The sequence below is a fragment of the Pelodiscus sinensis genome, chromosome 23 (genome assembly GCF_052426305.1).
Source record: "Pelodiscus sinensis isolate ZL-2025 chromosome 23, ASM5242630v1, whole genome shotgun sequence".
Lineage (NCBI taxonomy): Eukaryota > Metazoa > Chordata > Testudines > Trionychidae > Pelodiscus > Pelodiscus sinensis.
Window position 1 is genome coordinate 12,257,557 of NC_143074.1, and position 14,259 is coordinate 12,271,815.

Here is a 14,259-nt window from a genome sequence, read left to right on the forward strand (position 1 = left end):
CCCCCTCCTCCCCCTCTCCCCTGCCCTGCCTCGCCTCCGCCGCCCGCCCCCAAGCAGCGTGGCCCGGAGAGGCCTCGCACAGCGGCAGCAGGGGTCCCGCCTATTCGCGTGGGCTGCGGGAATCCGAGCAGCCCGCTCTGTCGCCTCCCCAGCCGCGCGGGGGCGGAGGAAAACTCCCTGCCCGGGGCTCTGGGGAAAAGTCCCGTGAACTGACGCAATCGCTGAGAGACTGGCTCGACAATGGCCTGGATAACGGAAGAGCAGATCCAGCAGGTAAGCGAGGAGCGCCAGGAGCCGTCGCTTGCCGCGAGCGGTGTAGGTACCGCCGGAGAGGGCTGTAGTCCCGAGCAGCGACCAGATCACACTTAGCCAGCACTGGTGTCTCGCGCGGATTGGCTTTGGCAACATTGTTACAATCTTCTGTGCGGTCTGAGCTCCTCACTGTGACAACACCTGGCTCAGGAATGGGGGTTTGTACCTATTAGCCTTGAAGTAGAAATCTGCCTGTGAGAGAATAGCATGCTGGGTTTTATATAAGGGGCAACAGTTCAGGAAGGCAGGGTCTAGAGCAGGGGTGTCCAAACTTTTTTCAAAGAGGGCCAGATTTGATGAAGTGAACATGCATGAGGGCCGACCATTTTGCCTGACATTCTTTGAACCATTAAAATTAAATGCAAATTAACTATTTTATGCAAAGTTTATTGCAAACGGCATACTTTTCATTTCGTAATATGGCTGACAAATCTAAACAGGTGTTAAATCACTCTGCCTTTCATATCTGAAGGCCAGATGAAAAAAAAAAAATCCAGGAAGCTGAAATATATGTCAGGAACATTGTAAAGTACATTACATATTATTGGTAATAAAGGTTGTCTGTCAACTTTTAAGTTCAAAAAATATGAACAGGAACATAACACCAAGTATACATGTTGTGTCCAAATATATTTATAACTGATTTAGACCAACTGACATTAACTGAGATTTTACAATGTATTCATCTCAATACATATGGATTCGTTGGGGGCCATAAAAGATAGATATTGCCATATTACCCGGGGGCCGTATTAAACCGGAACACGGGCCGCAATTGGCCCACGGGCCGGACTTTGGACATGCCTGGTCTAGTGAATTTCATTTTGCAAGGGATTGATCACCGCCCCGAGAAGTCAGCACACATTCTCAGTTAAGTTTAGCACTACGTTTTCCAACCTCTCGTTAATCTTGTTCTAATCCTAAAACAGAACAAAAGCTCGTTCATTCTGGTAAAGTTTTTGTGTGTAGCAGTTACATAACATTCTCTTTCCCAAAGGAGGCGATTAAGCCAATAGGTCAGTGACACATGCAAATATCAGGCGTTCCATAGAGCCTGCTGCACCTAGCAGTTGTAATCGTTTTTATTTATTTTTATTTTTAAAGGAGCAAGAAAACAACTATCCATTAAAAATGATTAAAATGAATTTTGTGGGATGATAAAGGCTGGTTTGTGTGGGACTTGAGGGTTAGGCAATAACAGAGATGCAGGTTAAAAGCAGTCCACTATACAAAATACAGTGTATGAAAAATGCACCTTGCTCAATTCCAGTGGTCACCAACCAGTAGGTCAGGATCTACCAGTAGATCTTGGAGCCTCTGACAGGTGATCTGACAATTGCTTCAGTTATTCTTCCATCCACTATCATGCCCTTTGCCTTGGAGCTGCCCCCCAGAGAGCCTCCTGCTTGCTGTGCAGGGTTTGGGAGGGAGAAGGAGGGGGTGCTGATGTCAGGGTATCCCTCCTCCCCTCACTTCTGTACCCTGTCTCCACACAGAGAGAAGGGGATGGAGGGAGCTCTGCAATGCAAATCTCTGTCACTCTCACAAACACAGTGGCTACGTCTACACTGGCAGCTTCTTACACAAGAACTGTTTTGCGGAAGAGTTCTTGCGCAAAAAGTCTTCCACAAGAGCGTGTCCACACTGGCATGTGCTTTTGCGCAAGAACATCCATGGCAGTGTGGACGCTTTCTTGAGCAAGAAAGCTCTGATGGCCATTTTAACCATAGAGGTTTCTTGCACAAGAAATTCATGTTGCCTGTCTACACTGCCCTCTTGTGGAAGAGCTCTTGTGCAAGAGGGCTTATACCTCGTGGGGAGAGGAATAACTCTTCTGGAAGAAGCCCTGTTTTACCATGTTCTACCGTAAATGTACTTGCACAAGAATGCGCGTGCAGCGTACACAGCAGGCAAGCTGCCAGTGTAGACATAGCCACACTGTCCTTCCCTCTCATCTCTTGACCCAACACGTACAGGGGGGGAGGGGTCGTTACTACATTTACTGCTTGCAAAGTGGGTTATTTTTCGTTTTTGACTAGTCTGTGCATTTCACAACTTTCATTTCTCTTTTACGCTTAAATGTAATGCTTTGAGTAGTGAGTTCTAAGATGCCCAACCTGTCATGTCTGGAGTAATTATCCTTATGGCCAGGGCTCGACAAATGCACTTGCCTGCTTGCCTGTGGCGAGTAGATTTTTCCAGCTGGTGAGTGCGGGGGCGGACTGGCCCGGTGGGCTGTTGTAATGGGCTGGCCGAAGCCTGCACTACGGGCGGCGCGGCCCCATCCAATCCACCAGCTGGCGGAGGAGCACAGCGCTGCCGGGGAGGGGGAACTGTGGCGAGTCTCAGTGCCAGGCTGCCTGCGTGCAGCTGCGGCACGAGGAGGCGGACCCAGAGGGCGGGACGCTGGCAGATGCCAGGATGCTGGCGTGACATGGCCCCGCTGTCTTTAAAGGGCCACGGCAGCTCGGCTGTGGCTGCGTGTCCCCGGCAGCTGGCTGTGGCACGCGGCGCACCCAGGACCCGCCCCGCCGGCTCCAGTCCTGCCACTGCTCCAGCCCCTCGCCGGCGAGAGACCGCTCCCGGCCGACCGTCCCGCACGCTGCGCCCGCCCCGCGCCCCATCTGGCTCCCACCGCCCATTCCCCACGCCGCCCCTGCACCCCGGATCCCCTGCTCTCCCTCTGGCTCTGCGCCGCCCTTGCACCCCACACCCTGCTCCCCTGATCCCTGCTCTCCCTCCCCAGCTCTGTGCTGCCCGTTCCCTGCACTGCCCCTAGACCCTGATCCCTCTGCTCCTCCCGTTCCCCGCGTCCCATTCCCCGTGCCGCCTCCGCATCCCGCACACTGCCCCCTCGATCCCTGCGTCCCTCTGCCTCTGTGCCTCCTGTTCCCCTTGCCACCTCTACCCCCTCCACTGTTCCCTGCACCCCTCTGGCTCTGTGCTGTCCCTGCACCCTGCTTCCCCTGTGGGTCGGGAGTGAGGGGTGCTTGTCCATAGGGAGGAGCTGGACAGGGCAGGGAAAATGCTGCTGTGACCCAGCAGTGAGTGAAAGGGGGAGTTCACATGAAGCGCCTTTGCCTTTATGGAAAAAAATGAATGAAAATGCCATTTGCTATTTATAGGGCTAAAATGCTGGGACAAAAATGAAAACAAACAAACAAAAACCATTGCAAAATGCAAAAGTGTAAAAGACAACAAAAAAGGGGGGGAAATGTTTTGCTTGGCCCTGGGGGAGGGGAAGGGGCTGGTCTAGTCTGGGCTGGTCTGGGCTGAGGGGAGGGGAGGGGAAAATTATGGGGAAGGGGCTTGTGCTGAGGGGAGCGGAGGGGAGGAGGGAAAAAGAAGAAGAAAGGGGAAGGCACCAAGAGACAGGGATGCAGGAGAGACAAATCTCAGGGGGCCAAGTGCAGACAATGAGGAAAAGGGCAGAAGGGGAGGTTTCAGTGGGAGGGGGAAACAGGGTGATGCTGGGAGAGGAGAGAGTAAGGGCACTAGGGGCTAGAGGGGGAGGTGCTGGGAGAAGGCTTGAAAGAAAGGGTGGGCATGAGGAAGGTGGGGATGGAGCAAGGCATGTGTGAGGGCACAGGGGCATGAGGGAAATGGGGGCAGAGGGCAGTGAGGAGGTGGGTATCAGGGAAAAAGAGGGCAAAAGGGGCAGGGGCAGTGAGCGAAGGGGGAGAAACCAGGAGGGTGCAGGTGCCAGGAGATTCTGGGAGTGAAGCAGAAGGGCAGACACCTGCAGGGGAGGGACCAGCACCAGAGGAGAGAGGCAGGGCAGGTGTGTAGAGGGAGGTGTTAGGAGAGGGGATGAGGAGGGGTAGCTCACATGAGCAGAGTGGGGCTACTGGAGGAGTGGGCACAGGGGGGAGAGAAGGGCTGGTGGAGGGGGGCAGGTCTCAGGAAGGCTGAGGGCAGTGAGAAGGGCAGGAGTCAGGACAGCACGGGAGGGTGAGGGGTTGGGGGGCAGCAGGCACCAGGGGAGCTGATGGAGCAAGGGGAGGAGTCATGGCAGCAGAGGGAAAAGGTAGACATTTTTATAAGATATTTATTAATAACTTGGGTGATATTTATTAATAACTTCTTAGTAATTACTGTTCTTATTAGTGGCGAGTCCCCTTTTTGTCTGGCGAATAGGGTTTTCCAGAATTTGTCGAGTCCTGCTTATGGCAGTTGTGCTCCTGGACGTGGCTGGCATGTCCCTGCAGCCCCTGAGAAGGTCCAGGTAGAGGGGGGTCTCCACATGCTGTCCTTGCCTGCAGACCAGTCCTGCAGTTCCCTTTGATCAGTAACGGAGAACTGTGGAAGCTGCGCTGCTGTATATGCCAGCAAGCTTTCAGGAGTGGTGCAGGGCCAGGGGAGGAATAGGCCTGCCTTACTGCCTTACCTCTACTGCTCCACCTCTGGGGGAGTTGTCTGGCCACTCCCAGGGTGGGCAGGACTTGAGCTGTTGATGGGACTCAAACCCACCGACCTATCCTCCCCTCCCTCAGCCAGTCCCTTATCCTACTTTCCAAATGCAGGCGCCAGCTCCATCCTTGGGGCAGCTGGTGTTGGCTGCCCAACTGCTTCCAGGGTGGGCAGAGCTCAAGCCCCCAACCCTGCACTCCCCAGGTAAATGTCCTATTGCACTCCAGAACCCACCCCACCTCCTGGGCATCCCTTATCCTGCCTTCTTAATATAGGAACCAGCTCCATCCCTAGGGCAGCCTGTGTTGGCTGTCTAGCTGCTCCCATGGTGGGCAGGGGAGGGACTTGAGCCCCCAACCCTATACTCCTCAGAAAAATGCCCTAGTCCCTAGGCCACTCCAGAACCCAACCCACCTCCCTAGTTTCAGGGTGTCCCCTCCCACATGCTGAATCCCTTGGCCCAAGACCAGAGCTTGCACCCTAATCCCCTACCCCAGCCTGGTGAAAGTGAATGAGATTCAGGGAGTGAGCAGGATGAGGCCTTGGAGAAGGGGTGGAGCAGGGTGTCAGCCGGTGGTCAGGGCAGTGAGTGGTGTGTGTGTTATACACCCGAGACTTCAACTGCTAGGACCGGGGTCCCTTCTTGGGGCGCCCGTCAACCTTCTCCAGGTTGCCCGCTGCGAAGTTTTACATCCATGTCTTTGACTGCTAGGACCAGGGTCCTTTTGTGGCGGGCAGCCAACAGGCTAACAGATGCCCCAAAGTTTACAGGGGGAGCTTATTACACCTCAGACTTTAACTGCTAGGATACAAGGTCCCGTTGCAGCGGGCAGCCTAGGGAAGGCTGAGAGATGCCCCACAGATCTGTCCCCTGGAGGCAACATGATCCAAATGCCCAGTTCTCCCTATATCTGTCCCTTATGACTGGCTGGAGTTCTTTTTGTTTGTGTTCGGTTCGGGTACAGCAGCATAGGTTCAAGTCAGAAACTTGACACGCACTTACTTATTTGTAGGAGAAAGAAAGAAAAGGAAAGAAAATTGAGTTGAATATATAAAATGAATGAGGGCACCAGCTTATTTTTACTATAATTTAGGCAGAGGTCCGAAAGCAAACCGCGGCGATTTGATTGACAGGAAAATGATTTCTCGGGGCTTAAAAAATGGCTGCCCAATTTATGAATGAAGCAAAATGGCTGCTGCACTTTTGATTGACGAGCTAATGATTTTTCTGTGGTCTGATTGGATAATTGCTGACCACAGGTCTCCAATGAAACAAAATGGCCACTTGGAGTGCTTCAATTAAGGAGAAAGTTTTCTTAAGTATGATTGACAACTTAACAAGATACCAAAGTTTACATAGAAGGGAACGGCGGTTCTAATAGAAGTTAGTGTTTATTGCAGTTTACAGGTAGATACAAAGACTCCCTGCGGTTTGATTGACAAGTTAATTGGGTTCCGCAGTTTATAGCTAAATCACATTACCAAAGGCAGTTTTACAATACAAATGAAACAGTTTGACTTTAAAAAACTATAATAGAGTAACTAAACTTATAACATAGTAACAATTAAAGTGTACACATAAAGAAACACCTAGCAGGTATAATTCTCACCCCTGCGTTCCAGACTTGGCGTGGCCAGCGTCTTTCTCTCAATCCCTCAGGAAGAAGTAGGGCAAGTTTGGGCGTCCCACGGACCTTGGGAGACAATCAGTACCTGCCAGCAGGTGTAGGTGATTGGAGCTCAAATGGGCTGGGCTACTAAACCCCTCTTTATACCCCTTGGGTCACGTAGGCTTCTTCCTGGTCTCAAGTGGCCAATTAGGAAAAATGGCTTTGAACACCAAGTTTCCCATGAAGGGTGCAAAGCATAATTCACACCTGGGAAAATGCAGACAATGGGCACTTCTAGTATGTGATGGGCGAAGATTCCTCTCCTGGGACAGTGCGGGCGTGTCAATTACTGGTACTAGCCATCAGGGCGACGGGAGGCCCCCAGTCGTCAGCTGGCCCATGTGCTGTCTAGTTTCTGTTTATGGTAGAGTCAGGGACAGGCAGCACACCTGCGTTCCCAGGGCATCAAAGGCTGACTTTCTCTTGCTCTCAGGGCGGGGGAGAAGCAAGATGGGGTTCATGTCTGGCTACAGCAGGGGAAGGGCCTCAGAGAAGGCAGGGAAGGAGGCCGGGCAAGGGTATTTGTGTTTGAGGTAGATGTTACATAGCACTTACATTGAAAAAGTGATCTCTAGTTACTGGTTAAGAAGTTGGAGTCTGCTGCTCCTCTCCATCTCCACTAGGGGAGGGGCTCTCCGAGGGGGGTAAGTCTGATTTAGCATCTGGCTGCAGAGCCTAAGAAAAGGTGCATCCCATAGAACAGAAGACTGACAGCCAGAAGAGAGCTGCTGTTTCTGAAGCCTGCCAGCCACTCCTGTCCCCATCTGAATTCTGGTGCTCTCTTGTAGTTCCGTAAAGACGGTTTCCTTGTTTTGGAAGAGTTTTGCACCACAGAGGAATGTGATGCCATGAGGGAGCAAATCCACAAGATTGTCTCTGAGATGGATGTGCCACCCCATTGCCGTACAGTATTCTGCACCAAAGAAGAGGAACAGCTCCATGAACAGGTACAGATTATAGATAATTCAGATAGATCAGGGATGGGCGAGTTGTGGCCCAGGGTCTGGCTTGCCTAATACTTTGATCTGCCTAATACTTTGACCTGCAGACTGCATCTGGCTGCTTTATATTTATATCCTGCTGCCCATGCCGTCAAATTTCCAGACAGTGGCTAAGGCAGCAGGATCCTTTTTTAAATGACTCTTGGCTGTGGCACTACTCTGGCAGGGGCTGGAGCTGTGAACCCTTTAAATACCGGTAGTAACATGGGTGCCTGCCAGGCAACATGGTAACAGCAGGGAGCAGCGAGCCCTTTGCTATGTTTTTAATTCAAAGCCTCCTGTCACAGACCAAGCTTGGGGGAAGCTAGTCCCCAGCCCTGTGCCTTTCACCCTAGACCCTTCCAGCGGTGGAACCGGCCCGTGTCTACCTACCAAACTTCATTAAGTGGCCTCCCTGTGAAAATTATTGTCCATCCCTGAGATGGAGGCTAGGAGGGGCAATCCCATTTAATTGCTTAACTGGTTAAATGTGATGTTTAACTGGTTAACTGATTAAAGGGGTAGTGGGCGGGGGGCCAGAGCAGCCAGCAAGAGCTGCTCTACTGTAGGTGCAGCAGCCCCTGCCTGTGACATGCTCAGGCTCACCGCAGACAGGGGCTGCTCTGGGCGATGAAAGCAGCCTCTGCCTGCGATGTGCCCAGGCCTGTCACTAACACTGTTAAGGGTGATGCTTACCGGTTAACCTTTCACATCCCTAACTATGCTAGTAATAGAAATGTAGCCGTGTTAGTCTGGTGTAGCTGAAGCAAAATGCAGGACTATGTAGCACTTTAAAGACTAACAAGATGGTTTATTCGGTGATGAGCTTTCGTGGGCCAGACCCACTTCCTCAGATCAAATAGTGGAAGAAAATAGTCACAACCATATATACCAAAGGATACAATTAAAAAAATGAACACATATGAAAATGACAAATCACATTTCAGAACAGAAGGGGGATGTGGGGGGGGGGAGGGGGAGGAAGGTAAGTGTCTGTGAGTTAATGATATTAGAGGTGGGGAAAGGTAGATGTCTGAGCTAATGGTATTAGAGGTGATAATTGGGGAAGCTATCTTTGTAATGGGTAAGGGGAGACGAAGGACTAATTTGCATGAGTCACAGTCTCATTTGCATATTTTCTGCTGATCCGTTTTTTTCGCTGGTGTTTTTGTGCAAAAACAAGGGGTGTGGATGTTTTCTTTTTGTGCAAAAACTCCTTTTTCTGCAAGATCCTTATGCCCCAAAAAAGGAGTTTTACTGATGTTGTGGAAAAAGGTTTTTGAGCAAAAAGAAAAGGTCCACGCTGCTTGTTTTTGCACAAAATCCCCAGTGAAAAAAATGGATCAGCAAAAAATATGCAAATGAGATTGACTCATGCAAATTAGTCCCTCGTTAGCATACTTTTTGCCAAGAAAACTCGTAGTGTAGATGTAGTCCCTAGGGAGATGAAAGTAACTTAAATTTCTTACAGAAAAAAACAGCAAGCAAATGGTCTGGTAGCACTTTACAGACTAACAAAACATGTAGATGGGATCATGAGCTTTTGTGGACACAGCCCACTTCTTCAGATGACCGGAGTTATGATTAGGGGATAAGGAAACTCAAAATAAATAGGAGAAGGAAAGGGGGCAGGGAGAAGAAAGAAGTTCTGTTGCCCATCCCCCTACCTCTATGCATAAAGTATCAGGAGAAAGGGTGATAAATCTGAGTAAATAAAGATCAAAGTCTGTGTCTCAACGACTTGATTACCTGCATCCTGCTTCAAAAGTATTTTAACACCAGACTTGAAAGAGAAACCTCTGAACTGTCATTCATGCTTAAAATTGACACTTTACGCTGGGGTCTTAACAAAGACGCTAATTATCTTACCCATTACAAAGATAGCTTACCCAATTATCACCTCTAATATCATTAGCTCACAGACATTTACCTCCCCGCCCCATCTCCCCTCTGTTCTGAAATTTGATTTGTCCTTTTTATATGTGTTCACTTTTTTTTATTGTATCCCTTTGGTATATATGGTCATGCCTATTTTCTTCCACAATTTGATCTGAGGAAGTGGGTCTGGCCCACGAAAGCTCATCACCTAATAAATCATCTTGTTAGTCTTTAAAGTGCTACATAGTCCTGTTTTTTGTTTCAGCTAGACTAGACTAACATGGCTATATCTCTATTACTAATCTACATGTTTTGTTAGTCTATAAAGTGCTACTAGACCATTTGCCTGCTGTTTTTTTCTGTAACAGACTAACTTGGCTACCTCCTGAAGCTCCTTACATTTCTTACAGGCAATGTCATATTGCAACCCCCCTTGTGGTAGGGCTCAGGGCAGGGAATTGAATTCCTTTTCCACTGCCTTGGGCAACATGTTGTAGGTGATCTCAGCAGAGACCAAGAGAGAAATGGGTCACAGAGACTGAAGAAGAGTCATCGCTGTGGAAAAGGGCTGAATGTGTGAGAACCTTTGTCTATTGTTACAACCTATAATATATTTGTTCCACGGATAGACTATCTTGATCTCCAAGGCTATCAGGTCAACCCTTCTCACTAACCAAACCAAGGTACCTCTGTTCACCCTCTACTGGGTGCCTACAAAGGGTAAGCTGGAGCCCAAGAAGTTTAGCACACTGAAAAGTTTCCATGTGAACTACTGATGTTTTTATTCTTATTCTTCCTGCTCTCTTGACAGGGAGAAGATGCAGCTAAGTGCTAGCTTCTTGCTGGAAGTGTTCACTTAATATATCTGCTAGTATATATTACCATTGTTGGGTCTCTCTTGTCTCCAACAGGGCAGTGCAGATTATTTTCTAACCAGTGGAGACAAAATCAGATTCTTCTTTGAAAAAGGAGTTTTTGATGAGAAAGGTAAAATCTACCTACCATTTGCTACAGTAGGGCGGGGTGCATGGGAAGAAATGTAAGCAATCTGCTAGCAAGCCAGAAGCTTTCTTCAAGGGACAAGGTGGCTGAATAACTGTTTGGGGGAGAAGGGAATTCTCTATTGTTTACTTTTTGATTTGATGCATCCTCTCTAATTCAGTGTTTTATTTTTAGGTGACTTTCTTGTGCCAAAGGAGAAATCTATAAATAAGATCGGCCACGGTATGTATGAGCTTCAGGGCTTTTGGAGTGAAAAACCGGGGTGTATTTTCCAGAATGAAACTTTCCTTTTGACTTGGCTATTATCAATAGTGGTGGCTCTCTGCAAAAAAACTCTTCTCCTGAGTTAATGTTCTAGCCAAACATAGAGGCTGTGTCTACACTGGGCCACTTATTCCGGAAAATCAGCCGCTTTTCCGGAATAAGCTGCGAGCTGTCTACACTGGCCCTTCAATTTCCGGAAAAGCAACGATGCTCTACTGTACAAAATCAGCCGCTATTCCAGAAAAACTATTCTGCTCCCGCTTGGGCATAAGTCCTTATTCTGGAACACTGTTCCGGAAAAGGGCCAGTGTAGACAGCCCAGTAGTTTTTTCCGGAAAAAAGCCCCGATCGCGAAAATGGCGATCGGGGCTCTTTTCCGGAAAAGCGCGTCTACATTGGCCACAGACGCTTTTCCGGAAAAAGGGTTTTTCCGGAAAAGCAGCCTGCCAATGTAGATGCTCCTTTTCCGGAAAAATTGAAAACGGAATAGTATTCCGTTTTAAGCATTTCCGGAAATTCATGCCAGTGTAGACACAGCCAGACTGTGCCCACAATATTGTTACCACTAAAACAAGATGTGGATTCAAATTGTCTGGCCTTGTCTACCACCTACTCTTCCTCTCCATTCTATTGCTTTTGCAGTGCCCCACCCACTGAACACGTTGTTGCAAAGATCCTCCTACTGTGGCCACATCTTCTTTGCAGCTTTGTGATGTCTCCTGTTCTCACCAACATGAGGTTCCAACTCCTCAGATTTAACTCTAAGCCTTGGCACAGCTTCCCCCCACCAGTGCCCACATATCAGTTTGCTGCTCTCTGTGCCTGCATTGCATTCTTCTCCACTCATCTTTGTGCTTCTGTGTTACCTCAGGCCAGGAAACCTTTTTCCTTTGCCAAAATGCTTCTCGTTGCCCTTTAAATCCCTTTTCAAAAACACTTTTTCCACTAGGCTTTTCCATTCTAATTTTAAAAAAGAATTGACCTCTATTGGCTGAAGTTCAAACCTGTGTACTTCTTATGCAGTAGATTGTTTGAGCTGTACCGTCTGTGTCCAGTCTAGGTTTTTAAGTTCCTCTGGATAGACTGTACCTTCTGTTTTCTGAGAACACGGCTGGCACGTAAGCTCTGATTCTTTGCTGTGACATTGTCAGCAGCTTCTCAGTTTTACAGGTTTCCACTTTGTTCTATTTCCTCTATTCCAGTTTCTAAAGAACTAGCTGAATCCTTTTTGTTCTCAAACAATACCCAGAGAAAACATAGCAGGGTTCAGTGTTCTACCTCACAAACCCAGGAACCCTGCCCAGATCTTTCTCCATTAAAGCTTGGAAATCCAGTATCTGATCTCAGATTCCTGCAGTCTCTGTAGGGAAAACAATGTCCTTAAGAAAACAACTCTTCCCACCCACTCTTTGTCCTCTACTGTGCTGCAAATGCTCCTTAAAGAGGAAACGGAAAACAGATATTGTATCCTCCTCACTCAGGCTTATTTGCAGTTCCAAGAGAAGGACTCATTTAGCCCTACTCTGCAATTTAGTCACTTATTTTCTTTCTAGCCACCTCATTGCTCTATAGCAGTCCTTGTTGGGATGAATAAGCTAGCAGAACAGAACATTCTATTATCTTTAGAAGTGAGTCTGCATTTAATTTGCTTCCAGGTTAAAATCTCTAGGGCAAGCTAAGTCATTCACAGCTCACTGACTTTGTGCTCCTACTTCTTAATTAACGTGAGAAATCATTGATGCCCCATTTTTCATCTTTGCATTTTTTCAACAAGCTGTATTCACATTCTAAGAACTGTAATACTCTGAGGGACATGTTGAGCTATTTGACCAAGCTTGTGAGGCCCAATGCTCAACTTGATGGTATTTCTGTCTGTAATGTGACAACTTTTGTATGTAACTGATCAGTTCCTTTTCCAGGAACGCTCTAGGCTTCCATCACCAGAAAACTGCCAGGGGGAAATGCGTACACAGAGGGGGGCCCTGCCATCTTTTTAGCAGTTACAACTTCTGGCATTGTCTATAGATCAATCAATAGATTATTGGCATGCACTTATGTATTCCACCATAGCAATAACTCTGTTTCACCTGTCACTGTGTAACCCACACACCTAGTCAGTGTGGGTCACTGTCCCATGTAGTGGCACTTAGACCACTTACAGCAAGTAGTAAGAACAAATGAGCTCTACAGCCTAAGCTGAGAGCCAGCTGGCTTTATAGCTCAAGCTGTAGAGGTTCCTATGCTGAGGGCCCAGGTTCAAATCTCCCTGGTGGAGATTACAAGCAGGGGCTTGTCGGATGTGATTCCTCGCTAGGGGAAGTATGTAACCCACACACCTAGGTTACATCTACACTGCAAGGTTTTTGCACAAAAATCTGTGGAGCATCCACGCCTCAAATGCACTTTTGCACAAGGAGATCAAGAGTAAAATGGCAGAACAGAGGGCTTTTTCCGTCGTAGGTAAACCTCCTTTTACGAGGCATAACTCCCTTTTGCGCAGGAGTTCTTGTGCAAAAAGGCAAATGTGGATGCTCCAGAGGGGTTTCTTGCACCAGAAACCCCTATGGGAAAAAGCACAGGTGCTCTGATGGCCATCAGAGCTTTCTTGTGCAAGAGCGTCCATGCAGTGTGGACGCTCTCTTGCGCAAAAGCACATTGCAAAAACTCTTGCACAAAAGGCCTCTTGCACAAAAAGCATGTAGTGTAGATGTAGCTCTAGTGGGTGTGGTTTTGCAAGAGAGCGTCCATCCAGTGTGAATGCACTCTTGCAAAAAAGCATATTGTAGTGTGCAAAAACTCTTGCGCAAAAGGCTTCTTGCACAAGAAGCATGTAGTGTAGACATAGTCCTAGTGGGTGTGGTTCACTGTCCCATTAAGTGGCACTTTAACCTCTTACAGTGAGTGATAAGAATGAGTGAGCTCTACAGCCTAAGCTGACAACCAGCTGGCTTTATAGCTCAAGCTGTAGAGGCTCCCATACTAAGCTGCAGAGGTTCCAGGGTCAGATCTGTCTGCAGGTGGTTACAACTGCACACATCTTCCCTATAGTTTAATAGGCTGATCTAACAGACTTCTCTCACAAATAGATAATAATGGCATGTGGAGGGAAAAGGGAGCAAGAGGACAGCACCTAGTATGTAAGGGATAATGGGGATCTTGGTATGGGGTCTCACAGAACCCCTGCTGGAAGGAAAATTGGGAGGAAGGAGATATAGATGGCACACATCTATGGGTGGTAGGAGACATATAACCCCTGGTGAGGAAGACTGGGGGACTGTGGTATGAAAGGGAAGATAAGAATTGGGGCACAAAGCACCACTGGCATAATGGAAGTGGAAACATGTAGAAAATATGGAAATATGTTGAAAACAACATAGCATGAGAGAGAATAGAGGACCCTGGTATGGGAGGGGGAAAATGGGGACCACACAGGTACCCTTGGTTGGAGGGAGATTGGAGGGCTTTTGCTGGGAGGGCCTGACATAGAAAAGGACAGGAGAGCATCACACAAGGAACTTGTGGGTGGAATGGAGCCTGGTGCGTGCACTGACTTCAGCCAACAGAAGCAACAAATTGTGGAATTCCTTCATAGTATTTATCCATCTTAGCATTGTGTATAAATGCTTCCCATCTGAATATCTAAGCTCACAGGCTACATCTACACTGGCCCCTTTTCCGAAAGGGGCATGTTAATTTCACAGGTCGTAATAGGGAAATCCGCGGGGGATTTAAATATCCCCCGC

The 14,259-nt window shown here is 48.2% G+C and overlaps 1 protein-coding gene across 2 annotated transcripts in view; it reads left to right on the forward strand.

The window, feature by feature from the left end:
- The window catches only part of PHYHD1 (phytanoyl-CoA dioxygenase domain containing 1), a 25,362-nt gene continuing 11,103 nt past the window's right edge, over window positions 1-14,259 (forward strand). Inside the window, exons 1-4 of one of the 2 annotated variants that reach the window (XM_025182608.3) lie at window positions 1-273; window positions 7,181-7,339; window positions 10,162-10,237; window positions 10,427-10,474. In XM_025182608.3, coding sequence (XP_025038393.3) covers window positions 241-273; window positions 7,181-7,339; window positions 10,162-10,237; window positions 10,427-10,474 — 316 coding nt within the window. In that variant the 5' untranslated portion in view covers window positions 1-240. The remainder of the gene's footprint in view (window positions 274-7,180; window positions 7,340-10,161; window positions 10,238-10,426; window positions 10,475-14,259) is intronic. The other variant, XM_014571511.4, reaches the window with a different exon arrangement.